At 36.4% G+C, this 17,526-nt stretch overlaps 1 protein-coding gene, 1 long non-coding RNA gene and 1 other non-coding gene across 3 annotated transcripts; 2 read left to right on the top strand and 1 right to left on the bottom strand.

Annotated features, from left to right (window-relative positions):
* Positions 1-347: 347 nt before the first annotated feature.
* On the bottom strand, positions 348-13,473 carry LOC101736884 (CTP synthase). The gene is made up of 10 exons (XM_004925610.5): positions 11,538-13,473; positions 11,262-11,432; positions 10,838-11,055; positions 10,324-10,488; positions 9,760-9,881; positions 8,350-8,604; positions 7,583-7,875; positions 6,685-6,913; positions 6,003-6,091; positions 348-4,926 (listed from the first exon to the last, which is right to left on the bottom strand). The coding sequence occupies exons 1-10, from the start codon at positions 11,710-11,712 to the stop codon at positions 4,796-4,798; spliced, it is 1,848 nt and encodes a 615-aa protein (XP_004925667.2). The 5' UTR covers positions 11,713-13,473; the 3' UTR covers positions 348-4,795.
* LOC134199346 (uncharacterized) lies at positions 9,534-10,295 on the top strand. Its single transcript, XR_009973800.1, has 2 exons — positions 9,534-10,082; positions 10,180-10,295. It is a non-coding gene; the product is annotated as an uncharacterized LOC134199346 (long non-coding RNA).
* A 3,563-nt stretch (positions 13,474-17,036) lies between the features above and the next one.
* Positions 17,037-17,111, top strand: Mir2833-2 (microRNA mir-2833-2). Its single transcript, NR_107446.1, has one exon. It is a non-coding gene; the product is annotated as a microRNA mir-2833-2 (primary transcript).
* The last annotated feature ends 415 nt before the right edge of the window (positions 17,112-17,526 follow it).

Below are 17,526 nucleotides of genomic sequence, written 5' to 3'. Positions count from 1 at the left end.
AACTGAGGATTAACAAAACATCAAAAACAAAATATAAAAGATAAGTATATTACCATGAAACAGTTTTAGACTTCCTTCTCACATCGTACTTCTGGTTATAATAAAAAAACGAGTGTGTTTTGATTACACAAATGAACTAAATTTTCTTACGAGTTTTCATTGATAAATTAATATTTTTGAATAAGTAGATGTTTAATTTTTTACTCATTTTCTTCATTATAGGGATACATCAGTATTTACTGTGATTGATTGTAAGACCAAGACATTTTTCCCAAATTTTAGTTTATACTCGTAAATTGAAAACGCTGTCGCGCTGCGTAGCATCCTTTTAAATGAAACGAAACAAGTTTTATGGAAATAATTTATTTCAGAACTTAAGTAGGTATTAGCGTATTAGTTTTTTTAATTACTGCTCGATGTTAAAGTACTTTTAAAAAAAAAATTCAATCTGAGATGTCTAAACGGCGCTTAACAAAAAGCGTCATGGTTCTGTCGACACAATTATTATTTGTAAGATTGCTAATCGTGAGCACTTGACAACTTTCACGTCTTTCTCATATTTCATTCTGCGATCAACGGACCTGCCTAGTAAACTTTGCAACGGCTGTTAATTTAAATAAGATCTATGACACATAAAAATAATATTCTGGCACAATCATTTGCATTAAAGCTAACGTTCATAGTCAAAAATTCAAACTATTAGGTTAACGTATTTAACAACTTTTACTAGAACTATACATAGGGGAATATACATCTAAGTTCTTGCTCTTTAAATTCTCACAAGTCTAGACGACATAATTGTTCAGACAACTTATTGTTTCATTCAATATGGATAGATTTTGTTTTCTTCTCAAGTGTAGAATTCACTAAAGAGTCCCCAATATTGATTCATATCACACAGAATTTACCTGCATACATGCTATAATGTAGTTAAATTGTATGTTTCAATTTAGTATTTCTCAATCTCAATTGTATTTCATTTATTTATTTAAGCTAAGATTGTTGTGTGAGGGTGTTATAGCAATGATATTTCATTTCAAACATTTAATAAAATGTGGTAGTTTTACATACTACGAGTTTTAAAGTAGGTATCTAAAACTATAATATTAAGTTTTTTTTTTTACATTTTTTCCAATTTTAGAAATATATTTTTCCATTACAAATAACTCCATTTAGATATAAAATGTCAACAAATATGTTTCCATACAAATACACTGTATGCATTCCGAATTATCACATAGGACAATCAAACGTTACAATCTTACTATATATTTGGGGCTAATAATAAAAACATTTCTCTTTGTGATAAAAGATCACCTTACATAACATTTAATAGATTTTTAACAATGAATGAAATTAACGTTAGTCAACAATAATCAGATACTATAGTTACACGAAGTTAAAGGCACTACATTTTTATGTTTATGTGCATCATCTATTGGAACCGTACCCAAAAACAATGACATACCTTTCACGATACCACTGGACCGAATTGACTATGTTTGCATAGCGCGCATTGAAATGCAATTAAAACTGGGAATTTTCGGCTAGCTGCCATTACTATTCATTGCGGGGCAACAATTAGTTGTGTTTATCTTAATAAATGAACATTGCTTTCCATTGACGTTAAGGTAGTAGTTGCCGATTGAACTTTAGGTACGATCCCTATAGAACCTGTGTAAAAAGCCCGAAATCGTAGGTCGAACGTGACCAATCTTGGATACAGTTCTAACGATGATCACACTGTTAACTTACACATTTCTGTTAATAAAGCATGAAATAGTCAATTTATACAATAATAAACGGAAAATTGTACTTAAATATTCTATGGACTAAGTTAAACTTAATATTTTAAGTTAAACTTAATATTTTAATCTAGAAAGTCCAGCAACAATTACATTGTTACAGAATCACAAAACTATTATTAAAATTATGCATGCATGTTTGGAGTCCTTACGTTTTATTTGTCATGAATTCATTTCTAGCAATATATACATTACACAGTAAGGCCTTCCTAATTCTAATTGATTTATTCACTGAGCGGAGTAATGAACGATTAATTTTTTTAATTAACGATTAATTAATTAATTATTAATATAATAATTAGTGTTGTTGGATACAACAACGTCAGTAACATACAGGGTGTTCTAAAACAGGTCCCGAAAATACTTAGTGCGAGTTTTTTAACGTTTTCGATAGCATAAAAGTTCACTTAAATTTGTATGCAGTTGTAACAGCGCCCCTTGCGGCAAACGTTCCAAACTCCATACAAATTTGATGTAACTTTTACGCTATCGAGAACTTTAAAAAAAACTCGCACTAAGCACACAGGTTGCAATGCTGTTGATTCTAACAGGATAATACTAAAGTTTGAATATATTTTGTTACAGTGATTAAAATCGCACAAAAACTGATAACGAGTCTGGCAGCTGTTTTAATATTAGAGATTCACCAAATCTGAAACTATGGAAAATATTTTAATATTTACTTTCATTGATGAAATGGTAGTTAAAACTCGACCATTACGACCAAACTCGACGATTACGTCTACACCTCAAGATTTAGATTTTTTTATGTATTACGATATGTTTTCTTATTGACTTTTTTCTTTTAAATATTTAAATATAACACTAAAAGCTTGTCAATAGCTAGTGAACAAAAATACATCGTAACTATTTTGTCTTTGTCTATTTATATGTATTTATATCTACTAAAATAAATTAAACTTAGATTTGTATCTATTAGTAGTAGTTTACTATCTTTCGTCTTTAAAAAAAGAAGGCAACCGCTCCAATTTCTTACATTCGTGCAGTAATAGGTAAGATATTGGTTAAATATACATTTAGGCGTGCAAGGTGTATTATGAAATATCACAACTGTTTATGTTTGTTATTCAGAAAGGTTTCCTTAGTCCGGCTATTTCACTATCATTAAAATATTATAGAGCACTAGCTGACCCGGCAAACGTTGTGTTGCCTTAAATAAGATTGCTAGGGAAATTCTACTGTAGAAAAAAAAACCTCATTTAACCACATAATACTTCATTATAAACAAAAAAATATCCAAAAAATTTAAATTAAAAATAAATGTTTGGGGTGGACGGACAACCCTTTTCACTTAGGTATGAAAAATAGATAGTAGCCGATTCTCAGACCTACTGAACATACTATTGATACACAAATAAAACCAAAAAAACATGGCTGAATAATGTATAGTATTGTATAGCTCTCAAATATAATAATATTAAGTGTATAATCTATGATGTATAGTGAGTAAGTAAGACAGGGACTTTTTGGCGGGAACGCGAGGAGTGAAGTTGTGTGATGTGTTTTATTTTGTCTATTTAGTGTTTCTTCGGGTTTAAATGTGTAATGGTGGTTTATTAACTGTTTAATATCTGTGAAAGTGCACAAATGTGGGAAAATGAAACAAAGCCGCTGGACGTAACTTCTCGGGATCCTCCAAAAAGCCCACTCAAAAAAGTAAATGACCACCATTTTCTGAGATTATATTTCATCTCATTTCATTTCATTTAATTTCATCCTAGTTGATTAATGTCTCAAATTAATCATCTTCATATCATTTCACTTCATAATATCATTTTTCATAAAAATATGAATATAAATTAAAATAAGACATGACTTAAAGGTCTCAGTTACCAGGTCATAAAATCCCATAAAAAAAAAAGTAAGACAGGAGACCGGCTTTGTCCTCATCCCTACTACGTGATGTTTGCTGGATGAGTGGTGGCATCAGACGGGGATAGCTGATCGATTGATAGTTGATCAGTAGTCAACCGGCGATGGCGGGAGATCAAATTCAATTTAAAAAAAATCATAATTAAAGGAACTTGAAATTATAAGCTCTGAATAAGAATTTGTCGTACTACAATTATAATATTTGATTGCCATCTTGCAACCTTATTGGGGATCTGTGCATAGAATAAAAAAAATATTAATCGGGATGGAAAAATAGGGGTTGATCGTATAAGAGTGAAAATTGAGAGTAATATGATTTTTTTATTTTAAGTCATGACAAAACAAAATAAAAAACTTGCCAAAAAAATTAAAGTTTATAATTAACAAATAAAAAATAGGGGTTGATCATAGAGGGATGAAAAATTGAGAGTAACATCCGATTTTTTATTTTAATTCATGACAAAATAAAAATAAAAATGAAAATCTTGCCAAAAAAATTAAAGTTTATAATTAACAAATAAAAAATAGGGGTTGATCGTAGAGGGGTGAAAATTTCAGAGTAATATGAATTTTTTTATTCTACGTCATGACAAAATAAAAACAAAATTCTCGCAAAAAATTTTAAAGTTTTTAATTAGCAAATAAAAAATAAGGGTTGATCGTAGAGGGGTGAAAATTTAGGGTTGTATGTATTTTTGTATGCTGTATCATAAAAAATAAAAACAATTTTTTTTGTCTAAAAAATAACAAATAAAATTTAGGGGTGGACCACCCTTAACATTTAGGGGGATGAAAAATAGATAGTAGCCGATTCTCAACCCTGACCGATATGCACGCTAAGATTCACTAAAATCGGTCGAGCCGTTTCGGAGGAGTATGGGAACGAACATTGTGACACGAGAATTTTATATATTAGATAATTCATATACAGGGCCCTTATATTCGCCTGTCATAATTAGAAAGACCTTACTGTAATTGTTTTGTGAGTAAATAACATATAATAGATTCTAGTTACATTGAAATAGTTGATCAAAGCACGAGTAAAGCTTAAAATTAAACAGTACCTAATTAATTGGAATTAAATGTGGAGAATTCGTTTAACCAGTGTTACCATTAACTTGACCATTCATTTTCTTCAAGTTTGTTGTTAAATTTTCTTCTTTACCATTCTCTATGATTGTGTTTTCATCTGATAAACTGATTGAAGACACAGACAAATCTTCTTCGTCTAAAACAGAGAATATAAAAAAAGTTGTATTTGTTAACTTATAGTGGAACAAGCTCTCTATCTATCTGATATAAGTGGTAACCATAATTCTAGCGCTTTTCTTTCTCGGACCGGGAGCCGAACCTGCTACGAGGTACGCGCGCTTAGAGGGCTTGGGGGTATATGGCACTTGACGATCTGCAGATGTTGAGAGTTGACCGCGGGCCCAAGGTTTTAGGGCCCTACCGCACTAAGCGACTCCCCTGCACTCTTAAGCCGATCTCCGTTCGGGGTCAAAGCCCTGTCAGAGTAGGAGAGTTTCCGTGGTCAGAACTACAACCAGACTCGCGGCGCCACCCCGAGGACGCCCGATCGACGAGTCGTCGAGGCGATAGTCGACGACCAACGACTCCCGGGCAATGTCGCTCGTGTTTCGGCAGCAGTCAAGCACCGCCTGGCAGCACTGGTGGTAGGACCTCTTGTGAGTCCGCACGGGTAGGTACCACACCCCTGCCTATTTCTGCCGTGAAGCAGTAATGTGTTTCAGTTTGAAGGGTGGGGCAACCGTTATAACTATACTTGAGACCTTAGAACTTATATCTCAAGGTGGGTGGCGCATTTACGTTGTAGATGTCTATGGGCTCCAGTAACCGCTTAACACCAGATGTAATGAGCTCGTCCACCTATCTAAGCAATAAAAAAAAGGACTCGTCGCTGCCGGGCATCGTAGACGTTTGGAAGCGACAAGTCCGGTCCTATCTTTGCGATAAGGACAACGGGGCCGTGTCCCGTGAGAACCTGCGTCGGTCGCAAGGTGAGACGTCCTCAGTCGCTATTCACTCAGTCTGAGAGGACCTGGCGGATCGCCTCGACGGTCCGTCGCACGTATAGAGCATAACACAACATAAATGATCAATTCAACTTGATATTGAAGTCTTTATTAGCTTGGAATAACAATCAACCTATTCTTCAAACTGGAATGGTGCTCTGTGTAGTGACAGTTGTTAGACAGGACTGTGGTACAGATACCGGCAGTCTCACACATCAAATGATCTAATACCTAAAACATAGTTACTTTTTATGGTTACAATACTCACCAGAGCTAACATCAGATTGATTTCTTGGACTAAGACGACACCCTCTGTTCATGTATGATTTCAGTTTGCCCAAAGATGCCAGAATAAGACTGCAAAAATTGATAGTTATTTCGACAAATGACAGAGAGAAAGACAAACTTGTTCAGACCTTTATGTCATTAAATTTACGTGCTCGAGATGAAACAATATAAAGAATACTCTATTGCATCTTTTTACTCATTCTTATTGTGGAAGGTGAATTCACGGTTAATTAACAATCTACCAATGTTGATTATCATCAGTAAAAACTAACAATTAGTGGTAAATCTCAATTGTTTTGTAAAATAAATCTAGTCTAGTTCTAGTCTAGTCTCACTAGTCTTGTTCTAACGTTTATGCTTTGATGTGGTGAATAACATTTAAAGACAAACTGCGCAAGATTCATAAATTGATCTTGGCGATAAAAATATTCGATTTCAGTGAGAGTTCACGGCGTTTTACGATTGAATACAGTGTATTAGAACTACTAATCTTTGTGTAGCCAGCAGCATGGTTGTGCCCATAACATCTCTACTGTCTGCTATGGGTGCCAGTGATCACATTCCGTCAAGAGTATCAGTATAAATTGCAGTTATACAAAAACCTTTATGTTTAGAAATATAGTTATTTTATAAGTGATCATAAAATAAATTAAAATATTTACCCCAAAAATGTGGGACTCGGAGATAGAGGCCTTGACAAATATTCTGGATGAAATTGCACAGTTACATAATATGGGTGGTCTTTTATTATAGCTACTTCCATTCTTGTTCCAGTGTCATCTTTTCCGACGAAGTTGAGGCCAGCTGCTTCAAGACGATCTGTGTATTCTGGGTTCACTTCATAACGGTGTCTGTGGCGCTCTTCTATGACTTCTTTTTTGTATAACTGGCCTATTGATAGAAAAATATTACTCAATGTAACCTAAATTTATAATATAACACATAAGTGTTACGGTTAGGACGAGACGTGACTCTGTGAAAGTAGCATTATGATAGTGCCAAAATTAGTAGTAAATCTATTAAAAAAATTTCCATCATGTGCTCAATTTAAATGTTAAGAACAAAATGAAACTTTAATGTGACTAGTGATCATATAAGCAGTGTCTGTAGACTCTTTTTTTTTATTGCTTAAATGTGTGGACGAGCACACAGCCCACATGGTGTTAAGTGGTTACTGGAACCCATAGACATCTACAACGTAAATGCGCCACACACCTTGAGATATAAGTTCTAAGGTCTCAGTATAGTTACAACGGCTGCTCCACCCTACAAACCGAAATGCATTACTGCTTCACGGCAGAAATAAGCGGGGCGGTGGTACCTACCCGTGCGGACTCACAAGAGGTCCTACCACCAGTAAAGCACTTACTTAGCACCAGAACAGCTGTAAGCTTTCTTTGCTCATCAACAATAAAAATAATGATATCATAACTTATTATTGTTATTTTTATATGATTAAGTCTTTACAAGAAAGTTATGTTGAGTTTATTCCTGACCAACTCTGAACAAAAGCGTTTAACAATGTAATAATTACAAAAAAAAATTGAATGAAATACTCACTTACTATACTAGGTTCTAAATAAGTATTTCTTTTTCCGAGTCTCATTGTACCACCAAGATTACCAGGATGGTGTTCAGGCATGTCAATCACCAGTTTATCTTCACATGCTGGATCTACTTCTGTACTATTAGCTCCTTTTAACCCGAGAACGTTTCTAGCAAATTCTATGACAGCAGCTTGTAAGCCCAGGCAAATGCCCAGCATTGGTTTTTGTGTTTCTCTGCACCACTGACACGCCTCTATTTTACCTTCCATACCTCGTTGTCCGAATCCACCAGGAACTATTACACCACTGTAATAAAAAAATCAAAATTAAATCTTTAAACATGTTATTTATACTATATCGACGCTTGAAAGGCAAACGTGACTAAGCGACAATGGGTGAACTTTACAGTAGACTAATTTAAAGTTGAAATACCTGAAAACAATTTTTTTTTTTAACGAATCTAGCTGTATTAGAATCTAGCTAGTAGCTGTAGGATTGAAATGATTTTAATAGACTTAGAAATATATTTTTTTTGCGCATCGAATATGGTTATTGCCTATCATTTATGTACAAAGCAGTTATTGTCGCTTAGTCATGTTTGCCTTTCAAGCGTCGATATGATGATATTTGATGATATTCATGAACTGTGTTAATGAAACTAATATCAATTAGTGTAGTAGTAGTAGTAGTTAGTGTGTAGTGTAGTTTCATTATCAAGTTACATTTTTGTCTTGATAACCTCATTTCAATTCTGGAATATAAAATTAATATTGTACTCACTCGCTTTTACATAAATCCTGCCAAGCTTTATGGTAGTTTACAGGATCATCGATTTTCATCTGTTTCTCCAAATTAACAGCTTCAATGTATGTGAGATTCAGTTTACATCCAGTTGCAATGCATGAATGCTGTAATGCTTTAGTGACACTGGCATAGCTGTCTTCAAGTTTTGTGTATTTTCCTACAAGTGCTATATTTACCTCTTTACGCAAATTGTCTACTCGTTTAGCTAGATTACGCCACTTACGCATGAATCTGAAAGATATATATAATATTTATTGTACCATACTATGTTGACAATGTTTAAATGTGCCATAACTGAAGTCTGAAGGTGGATGGCGGTATTAACTACATGATGACCGTGAGTTTGATAACCACTTAAACTTCAGGTCGGTCTTGATTTTGTTTACCCACCACAGCAATAAAAATTTATATGTGCAATTTGCAAACAGCATGCTGATATTGTTAATTTGCTATTGCTACATTCCAATGACATTATATGTTGAGTTTTGGAAGAACTTTGTCTTGTCTATTTTAAAAACGATGAAAACAATTTAACCTTAAATTCACATAAATTATAATATGGTTTATATCTCAAATTTGAGATTAAATGTTCTATTGACAAACATAGATTTAATTAAGGCTAACAGGTTAAAATTCATTTCATTTGATATGAGTTATTCATAAATAAATAAAAGTGTAAGTATCCTTTTTTTTATTGTTATATTGGTGGTTGACCCACTTAGTATCTAGTGGTTATCGGGACCCTAGATGTCAAAGACGTAAATAGAGCAGGCCCACCTTGAAACATGAAGTCTGTTTTATAATAGTACATCAGCTGCCCCACCCTTCAAGCCAAAACATATGACTACTTCACAGCAGTAATTGGCAAGGTAGTGGTAACTTCCCATGTGGGCTCAGAAAATGTCCCAGCACTACCATAAATATACCCTATTTCATATATTAAATCGTACTAGAGGTCCTGCAGTAGTCGAAATTCGACTATAATTAATTGGAATTGTAAGTTTGTACACTATTATGATTGTATTTTATACTTCTATAATCACAAATTTCGCCAAGACTACACTATAAAAAATATTAACAAAGACAAACAATATTTAATCTATTCTCAATTTGACAACAGACGTCAGGAACAAAAGTTTGACAATAAATACTATGCATGCATGTGTGCGTCAAATACATGGTATGTAGTGTGTGTAATGTTTTCTTTATTGATTTAATGTATCTATTATGCATTATTTTAAAAAAATATTAGCATTGTGCACTCTTTCTCTATATTCTCTATAAATGTGGAAAATTTCATACTGCTCCGCCCGCGCAATTTTCGTAAAAAGGGATACAAAGTTTTTGCTTAACGTATTATTAAATCATATAATTAAATCTTCAAACCTGCTTGGTCTAGGCATTGATATATTGAGTATCAATCTCTCATTCAGATATTGGACAACTCCTTGTGCTTCCATTAGCAGCGGTACATGGTAAACCGAAGTCAAATCATGAATGCATATAACCTGTGAATAATGAACTAGTTAAATGTGATTTATCTAATGGCAAAGCAACATAAAATCCTATGTCAATCAAATACTTTAGAAACAGAGTTAAATTTTCAGTTGAAATTGTTTCAGGCTGGTCAGCAACTAAAGATTGAGTTCAATTTTTTAGAGGAACTGAAGCAACAGTACTCATAGAGCATTCATGCTTCATTAAAACAGGTAAAAATTATCATCTATGGACAATTTCGTCTGAAGTAGTGTTTTAAGTAATAAATGTGCGTTATATAATAACAATTTCATATGTCATTATTTTCAGAGAATTATTTGAAAAAAATTTTTTTTTTTTAAATACTTAATTTAAGGAGAAACAGTGATGTTGTAGACTACAATGAACAATAATGATTCTAATAAATAAAAAATTAAATCACATTATACACAGTGTACATATTTCAACACATACCTGTTCTGGAGCAACATGGCAAAAGTTTGATATTTTCTCTTTCACATTATGATTAATGGGCTTTTCAGAGCGACACAGGATCAAATCTGGTGACAAGCCCAGGCCTCTCAACTCTCTGACTGATGATTGTGTAGGTTTCGTTTTAGGTTCCCCAGTTGATTTGGGCTGAAATTATTTATCATTTATCCTTCAATTGAATAAGCAATGGGTTTACTGTATCGGAACAGACATAATTTTGGTCTAATCTCAACTACAAATAAGTTAACTCAACTATTACTGATAATAAGTTTAATCAGGTTTATTATATAAAGAAATTAAATAAATGTTAAATCAAAGTATTACAATAATTTATTTGGATGGTAATCAGAAGCATTGTCATATCCCCAATGACCAACTACTACCACTAATATGGTAGGCAGGTGTCATTCTCAACTTAAAAAAATTGAATTTGAGTTTATTGTTTATAGAGTTATAAAACTGAATTAATTTTACATGACCCACAATTTTAACTTACCATTGGCACTAAAGACACATGAGCACAGCAAAAGTTTTCTCTCTTCACACGGAATTGAAATTGTCTAAATGCCTCTACAAATGACATTCCTTCTATGTCACCTATTGTGCCACCAAGCTCTATTATACACACTCTAGGAGGTGCATTATTTGATGTCACCGGAATATGTGCGACTCTCTGTACCCATTCTTGGATAGCATCAGTAATGTGTGGGATAACTGTAAATCATTATTATTTTTTATTATGTGATAAAATAAAGCAAAGTAAAAAAATACCACAAAAAGCATTTTTGCACAACTCCTACAATACATTTATTATGTTTTATTAATTATGTCTATTATCTAGGCAGAATATTTAAAATTAATTAAAAGGTTAATTCAATCAATACATATTTATACAATCTTAATGAGCTCTTATTCTTTACCTTGAACAGTTTTTCCTAAATAATCTCCTCTTCTCTCTCGTTCTATAACCTGTTGATAAATCTTTCCCGTTGTTATATTATTATCTCTATGCAGAGTTATGTCCAAGAAGCGCTCATAATTGCCAAGATCAAGGTCAACTTCGCCACCGTCATCTAAGACATACACTTCACCTAGAAATTAAAATAGAAAATCTTTAGTTCAACATTACATATTTAAGAACACGCGGTACAGCAAAACCAATTAGGTTAAGCGAACTAAGTCAGTCCTAAACTTACCGTGCTCGTAGGGAGAAAACGTTCCTGCATCTATATTGATATACGGATCGATTTTGATAGAAGTTACATCAATACCGCAGCTTTTTAAGATTGTGCCAAAAGAACTTGCGATTACACCTTTTCCAACACCACTTATAACGCCACCAGTCACAAGAATATATTTCATATCCGGCATTTTATAGTAGATTCAAAAAATGAGACGATTATGAAAATTAAGGTGTAATTTTTTTTACTATGAACATGCATTTAATCAATAATGTATTTATAGAAAGAATTAATTGATGTTTTTTAAGTTGATGCGTGCACGCGTTCACAAGAATTACAATCACAGATTATGCGAAATCAGAATGAAATTTTACGAACAATTGTAGGAATGTGTATTGTTACATTTAAATTGCAAAACCAACTGACAAGTGACAACAACAAGATTTCAACTATGACGTTGACACATTATTTCCTTATTCTTTATGTCAAAAGTACAAATGGGACAGACTAGACGGCTTAAAAATTAATAACGACTTTGCTATTTTATTTCAATTAACTGTTTTAGTGAAAACTTAATCTTCTTCTTCTTTTTGCCCTTATCCCACAATATGTACACTTCATCATCACACGTAATCTCTGCACTCCCATTCTTCTCTTGCATATCTTTCACATAGTCTATCCAAATCTTTTTAGGACACCTCATATTATTGATCATTCCATATCCATCGTCTTTGACCCACGTCACAGCCGGAGTCCCGCAAGGCTCCGCCCTCTCCCCGTTACTATTTAGTTTGTATATCAATGATATACCCCGGTCTCCGGAGAGCCATCTGGCGCTCTTCGCCGATGACACCGCCATCTACTACTCGTGTAGGAAGAAGGCGTTGCTTCATCGACGACTTCAGACCGCAGCTACTGATATGATTTAAAGTTCTTGGTAGCAGAGCGTGGTTCTTTAAATCGCAGAGTGCAGGCAGTTACGAAATAATACACTAACACACTTTTACGAATTAGTATTAGTTACGTCGATGTTTTAGAATTTATTATCGAAATCACAGTTTTCTTATTTTATTGTACTTCACGAAGTGACAGACATTTTTTCACTTCTTCTTATGACAACTCTTGTCACTTCTTTCTATGTATATGTTTTTGATAAGGAGTTTCTATATCCATTAACTCCAACACTTTCCCTAAACATTTACATAGTACACAGTCCTAGCGCCTGGCGTAGAACTGCATATGACGTACGAGGTAGTGGTTTGGTAAGGATGTCTGCGACTTGATCCTTTGTTCCGATCCGTACAACGTTGCAGATACCCTCAGTTACCAATTCTCTGACGTAGAAATGTCTGAGCCGGATATGCTTCGTTCTCTTGTGAAACTCGGGGTTGTGAGCAAGACGAACAGCAGCTTCATTGTCCACATGCAGAACCGGTACGTCCGCAATTGTAGTCAATGCCTGGTATAGTCTAGCAAGCCACATTAGTTCTCTGCCAGCTTCACTAGCTGCCACAATTTCGGCTTCTGTAGTGGAGATAGCGACCGATGTTTGTCGCTGACTGATCCATGAAACTGTGCCTCCAGAATAGCGACAGATCACTCCCGTTGTGGAACGTCCGGTTTCTGGATCACCTCCGTGGTCGGCGTCGCTAAATCCTTCTAGGATTCCAGGTTTGAGACCAGCTTTATATGAGATCCCATGCGAAAAGGTACCTTTGATGTAGCGCAAGATACGTTTTACCTTGAGCCAATCTGTCTTTACAGGTTTCTCCAACTTTCTTGAGACAACTCCGATGGCATAAGCAATGTCAGGGCGAGTACCAACCATTAAGTATGCCAGAGCACCGACAGCTTCTCTATATGGGAAACAGGAAGCTTCCGTTTCTTCTTTCCCTTCTTGAATAGTCTCTTTCTCAATCGGTGTGGAAACGGGATTACAGTCACTCATTTGAAAGCGGTCTAATACCTTTTTCGCGTATGCCTCTTGGTTGATGAAGATGGAGCCATCCTTTCCTCGATGGATTTGAAGACCAAGATAATATGCCGCTGGTTTCGTCGTTATGCGCAGTTTCTTCTTCAAATCTTCTAAGAAAGCGTTAGCCGTATCTTCATCAGTGGCAGCTACTAATCCGTCATCGACGTACAACGTGATCAGTAGATTCTTCCCGTTAACTTCTCTTGAATATAAGCAGCAATCAGCTTCGGACTGTTTGAAGTTCATATCCAATAGGATCTCTTGAAAGCAAGAATTCCAGCACCTTGGTGCTTGTTTAAGTCCGTACAGGCTACGGTTAAGCTTGAAAACGGTAGACGTTCCTTCCGTGAGGTTGCACCCTTCTGGCGGTTGAACGTATATTTCTTCCTCGAGCTTTCCGTTCAGAAAGGCTGTGCAGACGTCGAATTGGACCAGATGTAAGTTTTCATGCGCACTAACACTGAGTAGTGCTCGTACAGTAGTCATGCGTGCCACAGGACTGAAGGTCTGGTCATAGTCTACTCCTTTCCTTTGTCTGTACCCTTTTACGACAAGTCGAGCCTTGTATTTGTCGATCGTGCCATCTGGATTTCGTTTGATCCGTAAAACCCATTTGCAGGGAAGTGCTTTTCGTCCTTTTGGCAATGCACATGGCGTCCAAACGTTCAGGTCTTCGAAGGATTTCAATTCGCTATCCATTGCCCTTTGCCATTCTTCGCGATCGTCCCTTTTCATAGCGTCTGCGAAATTATTTGGAAATGTTTCAGTGATACAGACGTAATCTCTTAGTCTCTCAGGATGTCGAATCAGTGAGCGATCTCTAAGATTATAGCCGGTTGGCGGTGGTTCAGCGTCATAAAATTCTTCTGGAACTGTCGTTTCGTCTCCATGGTCATGGTCTTCGTAGAGGACTTGATCCGATTCTTCTCCCTCGAGAACATGATCATGGTCGTTGGAGTTTGTTTCAGTAGTTGTATCTCCCTCGTGAACGTGTGTTTGCTTTGGAATTGCAACTTCTCTTTCTGAGTTCGTGTTTGGCGTTATGGTAATCGGATATTCTCTTGTCTCAACTTCTGTTTTAGGAATTTCACTATTACAGATAGGAAGAGGTTTCTCATCGAAGATTACGTCACGAGAGCGGACGAGCGTCGAGTGTTTTCCGTCTGTGACCCAGATACGGTAGCAATCTTCGTCGTACCCGACCGTCGACCTTTTATCGCCTTTTTGTCGAATTTTCTACGCTTCTGCTTTGGAATATGGACGTATGCGATTGAGCCTATTATACGGAGATGTTTAATAATAGGTTTCTTTCCATACCAAAGTTCATGCGGAGATTTATCTAAACTTGTGGGACCTGTTCTGTTTAGTATGTATGCGGCGGTATTAATGAGCTCTGCCCATAGCACTTGCGGTAATGGCTCATGAGCGTACATCATTGATCTTGCTGTCTCAACTAGGGTTCTGTTCTCCCTTTCGCTTACTCCGTTTTGTTCAGGTGTATACGGGGTGACGAGTCGCTGTGCTATTCCGTGTGTGTCTAAAACATTTTTTATGGACGCGTTGTCAAATTCACCGCCGTTGTCACTTAGAAGGCATTTTATGGTGTGTCCGACTTATTGCGTATGAAGTACACCATACGATAGCCAGTAAAGTCGTCTTTGAACAGAACGTAGTACTTATAGCTTGAGAAGCTAGATTGAAACGGTCCGCAAACGTCGGTGTGTACAATTTCTCCGGGCGCGGTAGCTCGGGTTCTTGTACCGAATTTAAGTCGATGCGCCTTTCTAAAGATGCAGCCTTCACAGGTCTCTTTATTTATCGGCAGGTTTAGACCTAGTTCGCGTTGGATCGTCGCTCTTGCGTGTCTTTTATTTTGGTGAGCGAGTCTCTCGTGGTACAGTTGCATCGTTGCTGTAGTTGCAAAGACTTCGGGTGGTTTTTCTGGCAGTACGGGTTTTACTTCCAGTCGATATAAGCCACCTTGTTTTTGTCTCTTCCCTATTAAGCATACTTTCCCGTTGACAATGACGTTGCATTCAGTTGTCCTGGATGAAAAAGTGCTATTCGGGACTCGGTCGTGAAGTGCGAGTATGGAGAAGAGGTTCTTGCTTATGGCCGGAACGTACCAGACGTCTTGCAGGCTGATGTCGATTTGTTTCCCGTTAACATATCCTCTGAGCTGTACTGTTCCTTTGCCTTTGGCACGGACTTCATTACCAGCGGCCGTTGTAACAGTGTAGTTCTCATTGAAATGTTCGTAGGTTTGGAAAAAATCAGCTCTGTTGGTGACGTGGCTTGTTGCACCATTATCGATGTACCAGTTCTCGTTGTCCCGTGAAACTGTGAAGATTTCGTTGTCTTCTAAAGACATGAGTAACAAATTAGCGGTCTTTGAAGTAGAAGGCGTTGCTGTCTGGGTCGGATTTTGGCTCTTAGGAGGTCTACCGTCACGGATCCATTTTTGACAGTTGCGTACTCTGTGGCCAATACCTAGGCAGTAGTTGCATTTAAGCTTCTTGTCCTTCTTCTTTTCCGTATTCGAAACCAGGGCTTCCGAATGATGCGAAGGTACGTTGATACCTTGCAGTGCCCTTTCAAATGCGCAGAGATGACTAGTTAGGTTTTCTACAGTACGGTTGGATTTGGGCAGTAGGAGCCAACTACTTCTGAAGCTGAAGTATGAATCATCAAGCGTGTCCAGTATCTTACAAACAAGTAGCAGTTCGGGTAGCTCTTGGTTACTGTCCTTCTTGAGTTCTTGATTCAGTTCAGTCCAAATGTTCTTTAATTTTGACATGTGAGTGGCTATGTCGTCTGCTTGATCCCTTTTAAAGCTGAAGAAACTCATACACAGGTTGTAGGTTTTGTCCGCATTTGTTCCGTCGAACAGCCTGTGGAGCTCTAACCAGACATCACGTACTTTAGTGAACCGCATAACTTTTCGAAGTGTGTCTTCTTGCATATTGGTGGTAAGTATTAGGATAGCGCTGGCATCAGCTTTATCAAACTTATCTTTTTGTTGTTGATAAGCCGCCAATTCAGCATCGCCGCATCCGGTAGGTGGACGAGTAGGCTCCTGGAACGATCCTTCAACTACTTCTAGGGCCGACGGTACGGTGCGTAGTAAGCATAAGGCTTTGTATTTCCAGGTGTCCCAGTTTTTTCCATCTAGGAGGCCGATCTGAAGCTTTCCTGTGATACCTTCCATTTTCGTAGTGCGGGTCCGTAACCTGATATGATTTAAAATTCTTGGTAGCAGAGTGCAGGCAGTTACGAAATAATATACCTACTAACACACTTTTATATATTAGTATTAGTTACGTCGATGTTTTAGAATTTATTATCGAAATCACAGTTTTCTTATTTTTGTTATGTTTGTAAGTAAGTATTCACTTCAGTGTGTCAATAAACGGTGAACGCAACGTACGTGTCTATTATTTACTAGTGGCGAACGCGGAAAAAAAATCAATTTGTGGCTTGTTTGTTTCTTGTTTGGACTAATTAAAATTATATGAACATACTGTCGGTGGGACAGTTGAAAGAATTCGCGGTAAACAGTGGAAACTGGTCCTCATATGTTGAGAGATTGGAAATGTACTTTTTGGTGAATAAATTGACTGACGATTTAAAATTACCCACATTAATTTCCATTATGGGTGAGGAAGCGTACGATTTATTATCGACATTAGCCAGCCCTTCGAAGCCGTCACAATTAACATATGCTAATGCTGTGGCGATGTTGGCAGCTCACCTGCAACCGAAGCCCTCAATCTTGGCGGAAAGATACAAGTTTCGACAACGTCGGCAGCTGAATGAGTCAATAGCTGACTACGTCACAGAATTAAAAAAATTATCAAAAAATTGTGAGTTCGGCTCGTCGCTGGATGAAAATCTGCGTGATCAAATGGTTTGTGGATTAAAGAGCGAAATCATACGGCAAAGGTTATTTGCCGAGGAGAAATTAGAATATAAGCGTGCAGTTACGTTAGCTTTGTCATTGGAAGCTGCGGAGAGGGATGCGATTGCAGT

This window comes from Bombyx mori, chromosome 9 (assembly GCF_030269925.1).
Source record: "Bombyx mori chromosome 9, ASM3026992v2".
Lineage (NCBI taxonomy): Eukaryota > Metazoa > Arthropoda > Insecta > Lepidoptera > Bombycidae > Bombyx > Bombyx mori.
This window is presented reverse-complemented; position numbering and strand designations above follow the sequence as displayed.

What these genes read in the sequence shown, in the direction of transcription:
- LOC101736884 (XM_004925610.5), bottom strand. Translation starts at nt 11,712, where the DNA reads ATGCCGGATATGAAATATATTCTTGTGACTGGTGGCGTTATAAGTGGT. An exon ending in GCCATGTTGCTCCAGAACAG is followed by an intron (nt 9,882 to 10,323) that starts GTATGTGTTGAA and finishes CATTATTCACAG; the next exon opens with GTTATATGCATTCATGATTT. An exon ending in TCAATCTGATGTTAGCTCTG is followed by an intron (nt 4,927 to 6,002) that starts GTGAGTATTGTA and finishes TCTCTGTTTTAG; the next exon opens with ACGAAGAAGATTTGTCTGTG.